This window comes from Prenolepis imparis, unplaced genomic scaffold (genome assembly GCF_030444845.1).
Source record: "Prenolepis imparis isolate NDT839.2.m4 unplaced genomic scaffold, iyPreImpa1.0 SCAF_7, whole genome shotgun sequence".
Taxonomy (NCBI): Eukaryota; Metazoa; Arthropoda; class Insecta; order Hymenoptera; family Formicidae; genus Prenolepis; species Prenolepis imparis.
In genome coordinates this window covers 14,373,985-14,393,725 of record NW_028141165.1, presented here as the reverse complement: position 1 = coordinate 14,393,725, position 19,741 = coordinate 14,373,985, and the positions used below count along the sequence as shown (strand labels likewise).

At 32.4% G+C, this 19,741-nt stretch overlaps 2 protein-coding genes across 4 annotated transcripts in view; one reads left to right on the top strand and one right to left on the bottom strand.

The window, feature by feature from the left end:
* The window catches only part of LOC145938963 (uncharacterized), a 38,819-nt gene that overhangs the window by 13,141 nt on the left and 5,937 nt on the right, over positions 1 to 19,741 (top strand). The window lies entirely within an intron of this gene.
* Sff (BRSK family serine/threonine-protein kinase sugar-free frosting) lies at positions 1,767 to 19,465 on the bottom strand. 3 transcript variants are annotated; one of them, XM_083042914.1, is made up of 13 exons: positions 17,874 to 19,465; positions 11,933 to 12,113; positions 11,697 to 11,837; positions 11,417 to 11,567; positions 11,056 to 11,271; positions 10,735 to 10,934; positions 10,369 to 10,599; positions 9,651 to 9,955; positions 7,848 to 8,011; positions 7,368 to 7,520; positions 6,529 to 6,703; positions 4,758 to 4,984; positions 1,767 to 3,886 (listed from the first exon to the last, which is right to left on the bottom strand). In XM_083042914.1, the coding sequence occupies exons 1-13, from the start codon at positions 17,971 to 17,973 to the stop codon at positions 3,665 to 3,667; spliced, it is 2,466 nt and encodes an 821-aa protein (XP_082899040.1). In that variant the 5' UTR covers positions 17,974 to 19,465; the 3' UTR covers positions 1,767 to 3,664. The 3 variants fall into 3 exon arrangements, with proteins under 3 accessions (XP_082899040.1, XP_082899042.1, XP_082899041.1); XM_083042916.1 differs by having other exon boundaries at positions 4,776 to 4,984; XM_083042915.1 differs by having other exon boundaries at positions 7,848 to 7,996.

The following is a 19,741-nucleotide window of genomic DNA, read 5'->3' as shown; positions in this document are numbered from 1 at the left end:
GTATGCAGGAGCCTTAATGATTTATCTCTACGACGATTAAAGGCAATAATTGGAAATTGATTTCCGAAAAGCGATAAAGAAAAACGGAAACATTTATACAGTTTATTCGTATAAATTGGTGTGCGCATTGACGTATAAATAAAGGCATGTCTATATAGACTTGTATAATTGCATAATACACACCTAAAAAAAAATTTTCAACCAAAAATATCTAATCAATAAAGTATCTAATATAAATATTAATATGTTGTATTTTTTTATATTAGACCTCGCGTTCAATATAAAAAAAATACAACATATTAATGTTTATATTAGATACCTGATTAATCTCTCTCTGCATTATGCAAATGTGTCTAGATAAATCTTAAATGATTTCTTCTATTAACTCTTTCAATTGTAAATTGTTTAAATATTCAATGTTTTATGCATTACACATTACACAAATGAAGATGCAAAATGTAAAAATTGTAAATAGAGTTAAAGGTTAACAACTTCATAAAATTTTACACTCGGTTCTTCCATTATAACAATATTTTCGATACATCCTGCTAATTTTTTTTTTTTTTTACAATACTACATATATCTGCTCGACGATGCGGAATATTAATGCATGTCTATCTTTTTATCTGAGAAATACCACTGCGCTTTTATGTCCCGCAAAATTTTACTATTTGCAACGGAAAATGAAGATCGCTAGTTCTCTCCTTTTGTATTATTTATCAATTGTCAAAGATAGCCTACAGACATTTATTATTTGAATATAGGAACGAGTCGCCACCTGCGCCTTATAATAAGTAGATATAATATCTAAAAAGAGAAGCTATACCGCGGGGGGAAAAGCCAACACGTTCGCTAAAAAAATCATAATTTTGATTCATATGAATGTTCTCTATATACATATTCGATCTTTTTTGCTTATTATGTAATCTAATTATAATTAATGAGAATCTCGAAGATCGCGATGCTATTAAGCATTATTATTAAGGATATCCTAGATAAGAATATCATTTTTTCAAACTACCTATGTACATCGCATTCTCGAAAATCGATGAATTTCAAGATATTGATTTCGAGAATATTCGGGCGCTCAACGCTCGTTATTTTCCATCCATTTTATTTTATATATATCAAGCCTTTTCTCTTCTCTTCGTAAACCTCTATCACGATGTAGCCTTAATAATAAATCTTTACTTAAAAACAGTGCTTAACATGCATTTACGATACACCTTATATCATTTCTCACTAAGAAGTCGATGGGGATAATCTCGAGATATGTCTGTGTTAAGAATAATCTTTATGATAACTATTTAACTCTCGACTTGGGAAAGTGCAAAATTTTTACTGCTTTTTTTCTATTATATACATATATGTATATATATATACATATGCACGCAATATTTATACACGCATCGCATACATGCAAAAATGGACATTTCGAGCAATAATTTGTAAATGAGAGAAGTATATACAAAATAAATAAAATATAATAAAAATCTTGTTTGTTTCAACAATTTCTCTATTCTTGTAATGCTTGAATTGCTTTAAGAATAATACTTTAACTGAATTTATTAATTTTATTTTTTTCTACAATAAAAATAAAAATAAGTATTCCATTTAAACACAAAAAACATAAAATTATATTGTGATGTAAAAATCAGAAAAATTGATATAATCTTTATAAATCTCAAATAGATATAACCTTTTGAAAAATTTGTTAAATAAATTTCTTTTTTATATTATCAAATTTGATATAAAAAATAATAACAGAAATATTTTTTAGTCTTCTTTTTTTCCTTTTCGTTTAATAGTTCTTTTTTACTTTTAAACATACACAACACATCCTGTATATGTGTATATATATCATACATGCATACATACATATGTACAAATAAATACATTATATATATGTATAATTATTACTTTTTCTATACCAGTTATATTAAACAACGCATTTTTTAATTGCTTTATTGTGGATTTATTGTGATAGATTTCAAATATCTTCGTCGAGTCAGTAATTTTTTCTTTTTGCGAGGAACGAGAAAAGTTATATATATATATGTTTTTATACACACACAGGGTGTTCCAAAATCACCGAATATTATTTTAATAACAGATTTTTAAACTCATTTGGAGACAATTTTTCCCCGGTAAAAATGTCAAGGCATTAATAATAATTTCCGACTTATAAGCGATTGAAAAAGAAAACTTTTTCACAAATTAAAAACTTTGTAGAGTTAAAAAATTAACAAAACTAAATTTTTTAGTCAATTTGGAGTTTACTTTAATGGAATTTTAAATTAAAGTTTATTTATAGGACTCTATATGATGATAAAAATTGGAAATTTTGCAAGAAATGATAAACTCTCACAATATTTTCGCTGAAGAAAATATCTGTCATTAGCAGGTGATGTGTCATCTTTGGGACAGCCTGTATACATAATATATATACTTATTCTTTCTCTCGCATATTATTATTGACGTATTTATATTTGTTATTAATATTTTCTAGTGTATGGAAACCTGCTTTTTCTCTCTTTTTTTTTCATCGTGCGTAGAAAAATCTCTCGGCGCGTCTTTTGCAGTTGATCATATGGGTTCGTGTTTTTAAATGGATATGGGAATGCATTCGATATAAATTTAGTCGGATTGCTTTGAGAATAGATTTTCATATAATGGCATTATAAAATTGATCAAGAAATTATATTATAATTTATAATAACAAATTATAATATATATAAAATAAATAGAAATTATATATAATATGCAGTATAATATATAATTTATAACTTTTCGAAATAACAATAATGTATTCCGAGCAGCGTAATTTTTCTAGTTAACAAATAAAACATGCATAAATGCAAAAACATTATTTATAAACTTAACAGACGAAAAAATCAGCGATTATTGCACAGAAAAATGCTATTTTGCAATAACATCTAATGTAAAAAAAAAACAATATCAATGTGTCATATTATATTGCACTTAAGTCTCGTTATTTATAACAAACACATTTCTTTATAATATACTTTACACTTCATTTCCTGAATCCCTTTCTTCGTGTGATTCTTCATGTTGTGTCGCACTGTATAGGCTTCTTTATTTAAATACACACGCCACTGATTCCGTGACATTCATGGCGATTTTTTATCTGGAGGCGATTTGGAAATACATATTTTTCTCGAAGAGTTATTTATTTTACGAACTGAATAGTATGATATCTATTTTTTTTAAATGTTATTGTATTCTACATAACTTCTGTATGTGGGTTTGTTTTTTAGATTTCGAGTTAAAAAAACATTTCACGCGCGCGCATGTATTTCTCGAAATATAATCAAGCATGTATCAACTTTGAAAGTGAAAATAAATGTAGAATTCGCACTAAAAATTTCGATGTTTCGAAATTTCGTTCACGTAACGAATGACTGCACTATTCCCATTATTGTTGCCTCTTGATCTTCTCCCTATTTACTGCTGATGGAAAGATTAATAATGTTTAGACTTCGTAGTCTTCTACGTCGTATAGAGATGTAGTTCATACGCTTTTGCATTTTTCTATTAAGATGTTCCAAGAGCGTTCTTGTCAGAAACCTCACCAGAATCTCTGAGCACTGTCCCACAAATTTTTCAGACTCGATCGGAATTCGAAGCGAAGGTTCTGATAGTATCACGCTATGTTGTTACCACTCATTGTGGTGACACATTTCTTCTCGGGCGTGTTCTGGCTTTCCGAATTACTTCGCACTGCTTTAGGAGAGCTGCCCGGAGTTGACGTTGTATCGCTCGGCAGGGCATTGTTATTATTCGTCGACGTCGAGCTTCTTCTACCATTTTCGCGAGTCGGTGACTTCACGTCAAACGAAGTGTCCGACTCGATGTCCGAATCGATCTGAAATCGGCAAATAATACGTTAGTTATAACGTAAAAGAGATTTCCTTATATCGAAAGAAAAGAGAAAAAATTTATATAACGTGAGGAATATATGTCCTAGAAAGTCCAAGTATTTCGTAAACACACTGTATAATCAAATATAAATATATGTATGTATAATTATACATCATGTACAACATGTCTATATATGTTTTATTTTCTTGTATAATCTCTGTTCATATATGTATACAGAAAATAAGAAGAATAATTGGAAAATAATTAAAAGATATTGATTTTTTGCATTATATATTCTTTAGAGAATGTAAAATTTGAAAAAATAAAAAAAAATTAATCATATGTACAATATTATATAAAATTATATAAAGGTATTTTTTTTATTTTTTCTAAAAAAATGCGAGATAAATTAATCTTCTAATTATTTGTCAATTATTCTTATTATTTTTCCTGTATATATATGCGGACAGAGATAATACAAAAAAAAAAAGAAAATATAACATAGGACGTATTTTATATATACATAATTAGATATATATGTATTTATATTTTATTATATACAGACTCTATTTTCCCGGGGCTTTATAAATAAAACAATATTTTATGTTATGTTTTATAAAACTTGGTGTGAAATGAAATAATTTTAACACTTCTAAAGAGAAGATCTAGAGGGAAAGAGAATAATAATTTAGTAATAAAGAAAATGATAATATTACTATCATGATAACGACGGTGAAGATCCACAAGCAAAGCGGAGTGAGCTAATTAAGAGCCAAGTGCGGACTACTTGTGCATATACATATTTAGTATCAGAGCCTTCTGCTTGAATTTTGATGATGATGATGATGATGATGATAATGAGGATGATGCGCTACCTTGTTAAAACAGACTACCTGTCTGGTAGCTGGATGAGGAAGGAAGAGTCGTTCGCTGGTATCGCTGCCGCAGCTGGAGCTCTCACTCATCTCCGTGGTAAATTTTCTAGAGGCTCTCGGACTAGGGGGTGCAGCTCTACTCTGTCCTCCCAAACTTAGACCCACATTTCTCGAACATACTTGGGACTGGATATGTTCGCACACTCGCCTGAATCTTCGGATGTTCCCTGCGAATATTAATCAATTGCATTTTATAATTAATATGTCAGTGTTGTGCTTAGATGATTTTAAAATTAGCTAGATAAAGATGAGATGAAAATATGTAAATTCATCTTAGATCTAGATAAAAGATAAAATTACATGGCGATTCATCTAGATAACTTCCAGATAATATTATTTTTAAAACCGCTTATGTAAACATTATAAAAAAATGTAAATTATTAAAGAGATATAAAATGTATTCATACTTTTATTTATAAGTTTTTATCGTTTAAGGCTCCTGGTACCTTGCCGACCATGTCGGAATCGTGGCGTCAGAGGCGAAAAAACACACGCTAAAAATTTTTAGATGCCATTTCTAAATAAAAACATATTTGCATAAAATAACACTTAAGATCTCTTTAATACACTTCTAAAAAACGCCGAAAACTATCCTTTTCCCTTTATAATCAATCAACAGCTGTAAAATGTAATATTATGAGGCCCAGTTCGTCTGGTCTTTGCACATGCGCAGTCATTCCGCGCGTCAAAGTCTGATATCTCGATCATTTTACGGTTGTTGATTGACTGTCAAGGGAAAAGAATAGTTTTCGGCATTTTTTAGAAGTGTATTAAAGAGATCTTAAGTGTTATTTTATGCAAATATGTTTTTATTTAGAAATGGCATCTAAGAAATCTCAACGTGTTATTTCTCGCCTCTGACGTCACGATTCCAATATGGCCGCGATGAGCACCCAGGAGCCTTAACTGCTCAAGTTCTACTACTTGTATTTTTATGTGCTATGAACTCTAAACCAAATTATCTGGATATTATTCTAGATAATTTAGTAAAGATAACACTTTTTTCATCTAAGATGCAGATATAGATAATACATGTTTTTATTATCTATATAAAGATAAGATAACACCAAAATTTCATCTAAATGATCATCTATATAATTTTAAATTTTATTTAGATAACAACAAACACTGTTCACAGTCATAATTTGACAGTCTCTGTTTTTCCTTACTATAGGAACGTTCAGAAAAACATTATTATATTAGATTATTTATATTTTCTTCTAAAGAGACACACAAAATGTTTTCGAATAAAATTAATATAAAACGAATTGATTAAAACAAATACATATACATATATGACGTGACATTTTTGGGGAAACGATGTAATTAAAATAAAATATATATTCGTCAGAAGAAAGGCTACCAGAATAATCTATTCGTCTTATGAATCGTACATAACATATGCAAATGAGTATATAAGAATACATGTGCGGATAAGATGTAAGGCTGCATGTATCTTACTGACATGAGCCAAGGATGCTACTATCGATCGATAGTGCGCTTGGATGACTGCCAAACACCGAACAATATAAAATATTTCATCGAAATCAGAATTTTGGAGGGTTTGTGAGGTTCCCTTATTAGTTAGTTTACCGAGTATTATCGCGAAGACTCTATAATTTTTCGCCCTTCAATTAGTTTCTGTGTTATATCCAATTCGAGAAACGACATTTTTAATTGAAAAAGAAGATTGCAAAAATTGTGTGCTTACCACTCAATAATGTGAACGTGATAGCGAAGAGGGGCTCGTTTGGTTGCTTCGATATCGCGCTAATGTCAACTTGAAAGCGCACTTGTCTTTGGAACATGACAGGTGCGGTGCTACCTCTCTTGTACTCCACTCTGAACGACATCGGTGAGCTTACACTGTGAGATAATTCTGCTATCTGCAGGTACAAGTTTGTTCCAAATTAAAAAATATTAAAGATTTATTGAAAATATTCAATAATAAAAAACTTAGTATTAAAAAATAATTAAATGTACAGTGGACAAAATAACATGAAATTTTTAGGAGATAGAGAATTCTCTCTTCTGATTCAGCAAAAATTCTAACAAAGATTATTGTATAAGGCAAATATTTTAAATCATAAAATTTCTTTAAATCTTTTAAATATTACAATTTTGAGTGGAAATAGAATTTCGCAATTTTTTAAATAATATGTATGCCAATTAATCTGTATTAAATACTTCATTTGTATTTTACAGATTGTTTTGGTAAAAATGTGAAAATTGTTTCTCTCTCTCAAATAGATAAGAATAGCTACTCTTTTATTTTCTTTACTTTTAAAAATTACTCTCAAATTAATCATTACTTGGACCAAACTCTGATTAACTTAATCGGCGATTAATATATCGTAACACCTGCATTTTATTAATTCAGAATTATTATTAGTTGTTTGTCATCTGATGTGCGGAGAGAAAAATTAGATTAGAATCAATGAATATAAAATTTGAATTTTTGCTGCAGATAATTTCATATACCAATTGAATTAATCCCAATTACGTTAATCAGACTTTAATCGAAGTGATCTCTAATCTCGATATACTTACGGACAAGAAAGCATGGATCAGATCAGCCTTGACACTGGCCAGTGGTTTTCCCTTAACCAGGACGGTAAAGGTCTCGTCTTTTTCCGTAGTCATCAAGCTACCGAACCACGATTTCTTTGTTAGTTCCGGAGAGGAATCTGGCGTGAGGTGTACCTATATGCAGTAGGAAGCTTACTTTGTGATTCCTCCTGAGATATATATGAATAAAATTAATTTTATATTTAATGTATATTCAAAATTTACATAATTATCTATCGCGCTAAAATTCTTACAACTGATTTTTGGGGGAATTTTGCTGTGCATAAAAATATTTATCAATTTTTAAATTGTATGAAGATCAATCGGATTATTATAAACTCATCTAAAATTTAATTGTTGGAAATAACACATGTTGTGATTGAGATACAACACGTTATATAATACAAATTATATATAATAAAAAGAAATTAATTATATTTTTTTATATCTATTATCGCATACCTCCTCGGTACTAGTGAGCAATTTACGACGATGAAACCTGGGACTGCCTAGGAAAGAGTTCTTGATTGTGGTCAATCTCGATCTCCAGTGATGAGCTCCGGATCCTGCTCCTGTGTGAGGCGATCCAGGGGGTGTAATGCCGACCGCAACTATTGCGAAACAAGCTACGTTTTGAAAACATATATATATATATATATATATATACACTGTAAAAAAATTTTGTGTAAAATTACAACTATTATAGTGGGTAATTTTAAGACCCACTATAATAGTTGTAAATTTCCACGCGTTTGTAAATTTGCAGTATATACAAGTAAAATTAATTTCTTCATTTGTAATTAAGCTGATTGCAAAAATAAATTTACAATATATATGTAAAATTATAAAACGATAATGTAAAAATATTTTTTATAATTGTATTATTAAACATATTATTAAACATATTATTAAACACGATATATAGAATATTACTGTTGTATTGAGTAATATTACAAAAATTTAAAGATAATTACATAAAATCTTTAAAATATCATATTATTTCGTAAGTTTCCATATAAAAGAAGATATATTTACATAATAAAAGATAAATCTACATAATTTTGTGGAATTACATAATTTCTGTAAAATTACATGATTTCTTATATTTACAAGACTAATCATGTAATTTTTACACCTATTATTTGTGTAAATTTACTAAATTTTTTTACAGTGTATATAGCGGGCTTATTTTAAGCACATTAAAATAATACGTGACAGTTTTACCTATTACTTTTGATATTAATTATTTTTTTCTTCAAATTTCTATCCAGGTACGATTGTTATTGTAAGATTATTAATTGAAAAAGGGATACATTTAATGAAAGCAAAGGATGCAATTTCGTGTGATTACATAGTGCAAATTTTATATATAAATCAGAATAATAAAACATCTGATAAGACGCAATATCAGAAATACTATGATTTGCATGATCGTATTGAGATTCCTGTACAAACATTGATAGACAATCCTAAAACTGTGTGATAAACTACAGGAAGATTTAGTATAATATAATCTGCTATGCTGATTGTAAGAGCAACAGTTGACTTAAGTTAATTGTATATATATATATATATAATTTAACAATACAGAAGCTTTAACAATACAGACAATGTTATTAACATTATCGACAATAATAAATTGAAAAAGTTCTGATACACAAATATAAACTCAGGTATAAAAGGGTTAATATAAGAACCAGGCGCAGATATTAGAGGCGCCACAAAATTATTTTTAAATTTCTTTTTAATTATTTTGAACATTTGGTTTGAACGTTTCTTTCTTTGGACCATCTTTAGTAGGTTGACTAAGAACATTCAAGTGGCTTGCACGTCCTGACCTCATATAAAACAATATTGTCATTAAGCTCAAGATATACAAGCCTCTTAAATTGTTTTTAGTCAACCTGCTGAAGAGCAGGATCCGATAGCTCACATTGCTAATTGACCAGTTGAGCACTAAGACTCTCTAATTGATCAATCATGCTGATTACCCTAGGCTCAGGTCGATATATCTGGATGCTAATGAGATCCTCCCCCTGCTGAAGATGATTCAAGTGATAAGGACCAAAAAATATGTTCAAAATAATTAAAGAGGAATTTAAAAACAATTTTGTTGCACCTAATATTAGCGCCTGGCTCTTATTAATCCTTTTGTACCTGAGAATATTGATTATCCCAATGTTGGGACAAGAGAGATAAAAGTATTTGAGGAGGATAAAAATAAGATGAAGATAAAAACATAATTTGTAACACTACTAAACTCACTAGGTTGCATCTCGTTAAGTTCAATGCCGACACTGGTGAGCGCCGACGCTGACGCTGGCGTTGGTGCGCTCTGACTCGTAGGACTGCCATTTCCAGCTGTAGTAGTAGTACTACCGCCTATGGACAATCTGTGTGGACTGCTAGTAACCGTTTGGCCTACGTGTGATATCGGCACTGCTCTGTGGGGACTCAATAGGCCCACAGGCGCGTGCAACGGTGAGCTACCTGGGGTTGACGCGTGCGAATGAGAACTATGAGTGTGGCATCCGCCCGTACTTGGTGATCGACGCGCGTGGTGTCTCGTGCTGCAACAATTAGCAAATAGTTAATGACAACAGCACTTACTTAGACACTTTAATTGATGTTACCATTGGTATCAATTGTTTTATGTTTTATTTTACGAGAACTCAAGATGTCTAACATCCAAACATGGTGCGAGAACTAGTCACCTGCACAAAATGTTCAGATCTGACGAGAAAACAGGAAGAAAGAGACACGAAGGAAATACGTGACATAACTGACGCTGTCATGCGATGCCAATTTAAAGTGAACCAACTGTCTGATGTTACAGAACTCTTTCATTAAGCACATAAGTTTTATTCATAAAATGCGAGAATCGATTACGAAACTTATTTTCCACGATGAAATTTCGGAAGTTTCTCTCCACCCAATCTTACTTTCTGGACGCGCCTCTTATTAAAATTCATTTCAAGTTTACCTGGCCTGTCTTCTGGGCGTCAAAGGTGATCCATGACTGATTTGTCCGAGATTGAGTGCGGTACTTCCGTTCACTCTACACGTATCCACTCGTTTTCTTGGTGGATCAGCTTCTAATTGTCCTGCGGATCCCCTCATGCCGCTCCTCATTACTTCCAGCTCGTCCTCGCACGCCGGTCTCCTTCGCTTTCTCTCCAGCAACAGGAAATATATCACCTTTTCCGTGTTGTGGCTGGGGAGAAATTTTCGCATTACTTTGTAAAGTCATTTTTCACGATATATATCCAACTCTTAGATTGGAGTCAAGAAATATAGTCTCTCTCTCTCTCTCTCTCTCTCTCTCTCTATCAGAGTTGAATCATCTTACTTTGGACTGAGCAGTTCCTGAATGAGTTTGTCGCGCTCTTTGAAGCAACCAAGACTCGCGATCGCTTGTAGCACGTCGGGATCGATCGCATCCACGGACGGAATAACGTGCGTCTGCACTACATCCATCATCGACAGCTCCAACTCCAGTTCACCCTTACCCGCCGCCGTCACCCAGATATGTCTGTTTATTTCCGTTAACTAAAACATAAAAGTAGCATTGCTTGCTATTTACAAAATATGTTTCAACATTAACAAATATATGTAATATATTTTTATAAAAGCCGGTTCATAATCTAGAAAGGGATATAAAGCGTCTCACCGTCAGTCTTTTCTCAGGATCAACCTCTATCATACCTCTGAGCAAATTCTGACACTCAGGCGGCACGAAATGCGGTATGTAAAACAATCCGCGCTTAACTTTCTCCAGTAGTTTTCTCAGATTGTCATCGTCGAAAGGTAATGCGCCTACCAGAAGCGCGTAAAGTATCACCCCGCAGGACCAGACGTCCGCCTTTCTACCATCATACTTCTCACCCTGAAAAAAAAGAGGAACGGCAAGTGGTTTTACATTACGTACATACATCGAGTACATTTAGTTATTACTCGCTTAATTTAGCACTCTTGTCATTTGATATCGATTAGCTATTAGTGAGAAAATTAATTATAATAGAGGTCCTTACTCTAATGACTTCGGGACAGGCGTAATGAGGCGATCCACAACTAGTCTCCAGCATAGAACCCGCAGGTTGTAAGGATGCCATTCCAAAATCCGCTATCTTAATATTATTTTTTTCATCCAGTAATAAGTTTTCAGGTTTCAAATCTCTGTGACTGTAAAAATAACAAAAAAATAAATCATAGATAATGTCGAGAAAGAGGGACAATTATAATAATTAAAAAAAAAGAAAAGAAAAAGACGATTATTTATATTATAAATAACGAGATATGTACACGACTCACCATATACTATGGCTGTGGCAAAAGTCTAATGCGGAAATTATTTGTCGAAAAAATCGTCTCGCTTCCTTCGGAGTCAGTCTACCCTTTTTAACCAAATAATCGAACAGCTCCCCGCCCGAGACGTGTTCCAGAACCAGGTATCTTGAAAGAATATTCGAAATGTGACGCTTTTGCATTATTTGTAAGAGAAAAATATTTTTCCATTTGTAAAAATATTTTTATCAATTTTAACTTACAAATATTTCTTGTTTTCGTACACATCCGAGAGGCCGAGCACGTGAGGATGGTCGATCAGTTTCATGATTGCGATTTCGCGCTCCACTTTCATCAACACAGATTCCGAAAGCTTTTCACGATTGATAATCTTGATTGCTACCTTTTTGCCCAACACACAGTGTACGCCGAGCTTTACTAATCCTAAAATAAAAAGACAGAATTCTTTATTTTACACATATTAGCATAGCAAAAAGTTGGAAGATATAGAAAGAAAAACGATTTCTCTGTATTATTAATTATTTTTTTAATTTGTTATGTGCTCTAAAGAACACGTAACAAAACAATTCTAATTATTTTATCTTTGTCTATTATTACTTTAAAATAATAACATTTTCTGCAATTTTATGATAATAACGAGTTGAGAATATATTATTAAAAGATATTTTTAAATACATTAATAATTCAAGTTAATCAAATATAAATTAGTAATTCGTTATTATTTGTGCCATATATTATCCTTATAATTTATTCTTAATTATTATATTATAATGACACAACCATATTTCTGCGATGATAATATCATTGACAGGATCAATGTAAAGACAAAGGCCCGTATTATGAGCTCGCATCTATCTCTAGATGTACCTCTAAAGCTAGAGGTGTCTCTAAAGTTAGAGAGGCCCGTATTATGAGCTCACATCTATCTCTAGATGTACCTTTAAATGTACCACGATAAATGTGGCGATATTATGAGCGCACATCTATCTCTAGATGTGTCTCTAAACGTGTCACGATAAATGTGGCGATATTATGAGCGCACATTTAGCGGCGCATCTAGAGGAAATCGCCTAAAAAACCTATTTTGTAGCACTTATAGCACATTTATGCTATTCTCGATAAATGTGCCCTTGGGTACATTTATTTGGCCCGTATTATGAGCTCGCATCTATCTCTAGAAGTACCTCTAAAGTTAGAGGCGCAGATAAATGTACATCTAAAATCAATCATATATTTATCGCACATTTAGAGCTTACATCTATCTCTTAGATGTGTCTCTAAAGTTAGAGACGCAGATAAACTGACTTTAGTCATACATTCATCTGCGTCTCTCACTTTAGAGGCACGCATCTATCTCTTAGATGTGCCTCTAAAGTTAGAGGCGCAAATAAATGTACCAAGGGCACATTTATCGAAAGTAGCATAAATGTGCTATAAATGTGGTACAACATAGGTTTTTTAGGCGATTTCCTCTAGATGTGCCGCTAAATGTGCGCTCATAATATCGCCACATTTATCGTGGTACATTTAAAGGTACATCTAGAGATAGATGTGAGCTCATAATATGGGCCTCTCTAACTTTAGAGACACCTCTAGCTTTAGAGGTACATCTAGAGATAAATGTGAGCTCATAATACGGGCCAATTATTATAGTTTTAATCTACTTAAACGGTCGATTTAACGATGATTGTACCGTTTAAACAAATATATACGAAGAGGGAAAAAAGGGAGGAGAAAAACAGAAGGAAACTGTTTCATTATAAAAGCGATAATGGGGAAGCAATTAAGAGTCTTTGTAATGAAGTTGTATCTAATTGGAGATATAAAGAGTTTAATCCTAGACGAGGAATTTGCATTAGCTTTACGTGGCAATTATATATGAAAACTATTAGCAATCTTGCAGGCGCTCGATTATCGCGAAGTGATCAACGTTTTTTGATTACTCGAGCGAAACATAATTTTTCACGTGCGCGTTGGCTTCCCTATATATCTACCGCATGTGCACTTATTTACATATCGTCTAGAAATATATTATATTTCTGTGACGTTATATCGCAAAGTTATAAATAGCCCGAAACACTTTTTATGATCGATGATTATCTTTTAGACAGCCTCAATAGAGTCACATGAAATGAAGTCCGATATTAAGTACCGATGATTGACGACGTGACATTTCTATGGAGATATGTTAAATAGACACAGCGTTTTCCATCAAATCTGACAATTGCATTAACAATCGAGAAAGTTAAAATCATTTTTTTTCTCTAACAATCTATGATTAAACGATGTCGAAGGTATATGAATTTGTAGAATAAAATCTCTGAAATATTTTTTACGCAAATGAAGAAATGAAATTTGTATTTGCAAAATGTTTCAAAATTTTAATCTTTTTTTTTTTTTTTTTTTGAAAAAATATATTGAGATTTCAAAACTTTTGGCAAGAGGTCATTTTCGTAGAGATTTTTCATCTCATTTTTTAATATAACAAATATAATTTTAATTTAATCAGAAATGGATTTGGATTAGGTTTGATTTTTATCGGGATGAAGCTTCTTCCTCCGATAAAAAGTTTTATAAAAAATGACCCATCAAATTGGGGGGGTCCCGGAAGTAACATTCTCGCCCTTGTCTTTTTCGCGCGAAAACACGTAAGAAATTTTGAAAACTGTTACATTCTTCTTCCCAACTTTTCGTCGAGATCTAATAGTGCTGGTTATAATTCAAACTGTGCCGGCAAGCACGAAGCGGCAGTTTCATTACCCCGTTTGCGCGTGGGTCACAGAATTCAAAGCGTGGAGAGGAATTCATTCGTATGATTAACGCACCGTATTGTCACGTGCCGGAGCATGCACCCCTTCCAAGGTGCATAAGGGATCGATATAGTCTGCCAGAGGAAATGACCACTACGAGACTCATTCGCTGAAAGCCAACCCATGTGAATTCATTAACAAGTTCTTACGAAACACGTTGATCGCAAAAAATTCGCAAAATATCTCTGCATATATCAACTTTGCATTGGAAGGTTAAAAATTTTATACGGATCTAAAAAAACATAAAAATCTAAAAAAAAAAATTTCTGATTAAAACAGAAGTATATTAATTTACTCTAGCATTCATATGCAAAATGCACATACACGTTTGCAAATCGGCGGTTTCTTCTTTCTTTGGTTCATTGTCATCGATACTATTTTACCTTCTAATCTCTTCATCGGTTTAGCATTTAATTAGAAACGCTTATTAAATAATTTATAAAAATTTACAATTATTAGGATTTTTTTCTCTTCCAGTGAATGTAATACAAAAATGAGAATTTTAATTTTGAATTTTTACATTAGTTTTCTAATCGCATTTGTATTAGAATACTGATTTTTTTTAGATATTTAACGAAAAAATATTTAAAAATTAAAATACCAAACATTCCAATTCTTTTAACTCTTATTAAGCGGATAAGCGGCACTTTTTTAAGACTTTTTAATTATTTTATAGCAATATTATAAATCGTGAAATTTCGGTTTTTATCATATCTTCTCTTCTATTGCAATCTTTTGCATATAATTGAGAACAAAATCTTGGATAAAACGCTTTGAAAGTATATCGATACACTAAATTCTGATTTTCTCATGTGTATTATGCAATATTCTTAAAATATTTCGATAAAAATTTTCCTTTCTATTTGCCTTGTTCCTATCTACCATCTGCCGATTCAAATTATAAAAAATGATACAATTTAATTCTGGCAATTTACAATTTGTGTGACAATATAAATACACGTATATTTTTTGTATACATTTCAAATATAGAATATTACTATATATCTTCCTGTATAATTAAGTTCAAACATTTCTAGCTCTCTATCTGCCCATAACCGCTGCATAATTAGTATGTCATCAGTATTGATCGTATAATAGCATAATAGCATCGAATACCTTCGAGGTGAGAGCAAATTAGTGCGGCATTAACTTCTCCGCAAATATTCTTGATACACGAGCTTTTTATAAAACACATTGTCCTCTCACTTACTTTTTATGATTTATATTGTGAAAAATTCTTTAACCATTTAATTATCTATTTTTCCTCGAATCATTCTACTTATTTTTATTATACCATAACAAACATTATAGTTTTGCTATAAAAAGCATTTTGTAATAATTACACTGTAACTTTTTGACATTTGCAGAAATATATAGTGATATTATTATATTTATGTAAATATGTATGCATACACACACATGCATATTTAAATACACAATATTTATATTTTATATAATATATAATATACTTATAAAATAAGTGTGTATATGTAAAAGAAAATATTTATATATAAAACAGTATTCTCGAAATATTATTTATTTTATAATTTTCCTTAATGTATATATATGTAAGATATATGGAATATATATCTAGTTTTGATAAATTTGCATGTGCCATATATATAGCATGTCGTAGTAACAACGAAAGACAATACCTAAGTTATGTTTGGGCGAAACAATAGACCGATGGACGGAGAGAAGTTAATGAAACAATCAAATCCGTATCGAGTTGGAAAATGTATTTGATTGAATATTACCATAAAGTTGATATTCATTATTTATAGAATGGCTATTCAATCTTATATGCCGGAAACTCGAGTTGATTTCATTATACAAACATTATAAAAACATAATAAACAAAAAAAGATAAGAACAAGACTAGTCATTTTTTGTATTTTTTTCTTTGACACTGAACATGATTCTGGTTTTTAAATTGTTTAATTATATCACAATTTTAAGAAATTAGAAGTTAAAGTTGTAAGAATCGCTCTATTTTAATATATTATATTATAATTACAGTATGTGACATGTTGTATAAAAAATTTTATTGCAATTAAAATTAAATTTTAACTCGTAAAAGAAATTTATTGTATTGATTATGCTTAACAAGATATTCATGATTAAATATGCGATTAAATATATGATTTAATGAAAAAAATCAAAATTAACATGATTAAATATATATTTTCAATTGTGTTTATTTAAATTTAAGGACTTTTTTAGGCCGTTGAATACAAATTCAGTGTTAAAATTAACAAATTTAAAGTGGCAGAATTAATATCGATATCAAAATTTTAAAATATTTGAATTTTTTACAAAAATTTATATATTTTTTTGAGAGCTGAAAGCCTTAACAAGATACTTAATTTTTATTGCAATAAAACCAATACATTACATATCGTAATTATAATATAATAAGATATATATTAATTACAGCTACATTTCTTCCAATTAATTGCAAAATTTCCAAAATTATGAAGTAATTGAGCAATTTGGAAACCTAAATTTTTTTTTTAGCGTCAACAAAACTAGGAAGTGATTAATTTTGTTCTTGTATCCGAAAAAAGTTATTTTTTGTTAAATTATATTATTTGTAAAAAAAATTTTCTCATATGCCTTATTGTTATGATATCAGAATTCGCAATCTTCTGTGTAGATTTGAGAGATTTCGAAGATATCTTTGTTTCAGAAGTACGGATAATGAAATAATCCATGAAACTTGCATGTGTTCTGTATCTCATACGTACAAACGGCGCCCTTGAAATCGCGCGAGAAAGTTTTGCTGCAAATTTATATCGATCAATGTATTCATGCCGACTTCAATAAGTTTTGGTAAGCAATAAGAAACCGCGACACCAATTATTTCGAATAGTCGTTTCACACATATATAGGACAATTATAAAATTTTATAATTTCCATCAATTCATGAGAAACGCAATGTGCAAAGTCTCTTGTATCCTATTAAATACGTGGAATTTGCTCTAATTTTCCAACCCTGTTTAACTAGATTCATGTGGCTATTATATATGGTTTCCATGTGATTTGCCATCACCGATCGCGATAACAATTATTATAATAAGGGTTTGTTCTTTATCGCTGCACTGATGAACTAGTGCACACTGGTGCGATAAGTTAAAGTGAGACAAATATATTTTGTTTCACTCTAATTTATTGCACTGGTTCACCACTGCAGCGATAAAGAACAAATCCAAAGAATTTATGACATAGAGAGAAAGAGAAAGAGAGAGAGATATAGATAGATAGATAGATAGGAGGGAGGGAGAGAGAGAGAGAGAGAGAGAGAGAGAGAGAGAGAGAGAGAGAGAGAGAGAGAGAGAGAGAGAGAGGAAAAGAGGGATGATGCACCACCCACCGGTCTGGCCTTTCCCCAAGGTCTTTTCCAGCCGATAAGGGCCGACGTACTGATGAGTCTCCTGGGTGTTGGACCCGATAGGACTCTCTTTGCCCTGCATCGCTGCCGAGCCTCCACCTTCCTCTTGGTCCGCCAGGTTGAATGATTGTTTTGTAGCCACGGAGATCGAACAGCCGCACGATCCTTCTTCTTCTTCCTCTTATGCCCTTCCACGTTCGTGTATCACTTTCTTACGAGATTGCGTGAGATCGGTCTATTGTGTTTTACTGCCATTTTACTTTTATGCAGTATCATATGTACTTTGTTAGAATGATTTTAAGGCTCAGCTTGCGATGGAATTATTAAGAAAATGCTTCAAAGGCAATCCAATAAATAAATTATTTTTTACTTATATTTTTTTTTTTTAGTTTTATTCAGACACAAACATCATCCGGAAGTGAACGATGCAATGTACGTCAAATGTCAATTTATCGTCAGTGTCCCATTCTTTCTCCAATATTGCTATGTACATTCTGAATCAAACCCAAATTATTTGCAAATGTTATTGGAATATTATCATTGTCTTTCGTTCTAATGAATCGAGAACGCAATCAACAAATCACGTGTCACGTATACATCCATAGTTATCGTTTAGTTAGCCTAAATTCTTATCCCTCAAAAGATACAATATTCACTTTCGGCGATGAAAGGAACCACCAAATACTTTCAGGCAGAAACATCATAATATATCTAAATACACTCACGCTAACATTATCACTTTCGTAAATGTTCTTTTATCTTCGGTGGATGTATCTTGCGAATTTTTTCCATGTTGTCTCCTTGACCGTGTTGCATTGACTAGATTGCCCGGGATATTTCGAGGAGCGATACTAGCTGATTTGCCCATTTGAATTAGCGAGGTATCAAGCGAACTATATATAGGAATATTAGGAGGATTTAGATATTTATGAAGGTAATATCTGCAGTTGCTCCTGCATCAGTCGTTCACGGCCCGTCAGGATTCCACGAAAATGGAGTTGGGCGCCATTATGATTCGCGCCATTTATGAGAAAAGATACCGCAGCACCCTGGCCTTGATCAGGCTAAGCCCCAATAAAATTGGCCGTTTTTAGTCTCGCTCACGATTTCGCAGATCTCCTCCGCCTCACGATGATTCCCCTCGTTCGTCCATCAGCTTTAACCAGATCGTCGAGTCTGCTCCCATTGATGATATCTTCACTCTGCTCGCAACTCGGACTAGCAAAACAAAACTTAACGATCTCCTCAAGATTTCCTAGACACCCTCGGGGCTCGAGCTGGCACGTATGCATAGGCACCCTCCTTCGCTTGAGTCATTCCGCTCTGCACGCATTCACGCATCGGTGTCGCTATAATCTAGCGATAAGCGGCGTGATTGTGTTCCGGTGCGATCCGAGCCTTCTATCACGACGGGAGACCGATCCTCGAGCGAGTCTTTGCCTTTGCGTTTTGTACAGATTATATATTTTCCACGCTTTTCTCTTTTCTATCGAATTATATTACCATTTTTAGCGATGAAATATAGCCCCGTTTTACGGAACTGACGACTACTACGGCGCTCCCAGTTCGATTACGTGCCGGGCACACAAAGGGGGGTAAGTGGTGCGCGCGCACCCCCACGCCCGCTAACGAACAGAGACCCTTTCCACCCTCTCTGCGCACATGCAGAGAACGATCACCGACCAACAACGACGATACGAGGGTGTCAAAATCAGGCTCTGGAAAACGTGGCGGACAGAAACAGCCGCGTGCCTATCTTCGGGGTGGCAAAGTGTGCGATATAACACGAGGGTTGCTCTTCCACCGTCGATACAAAGACAATTGCCGATGGTTCGTGTCCGGGCTTCATC

Coding starts and splice junctions, on each gene's coding strand:
- Sff (XM_083042914.1), bottom strand. CDS start 17,973: ATGCAGGGCAAAGAGAGTCCTATCGGGTCCAACACCCAGGAGACTCAT. Junction 10,600..10,734: donor CAGGAACTGCTCAGTCCAAA/GTAAGATGATTC, acceptor ATTTCTCCCCAG/CCACAACACGGAAAAGGTGA. Junction 4,985..6,528: donor CACGTTCACATTATTGAGTG/GTAAGCACACAA, acceptor TAATATTCGCAG/GGAACATCCGAAGATTCAGG.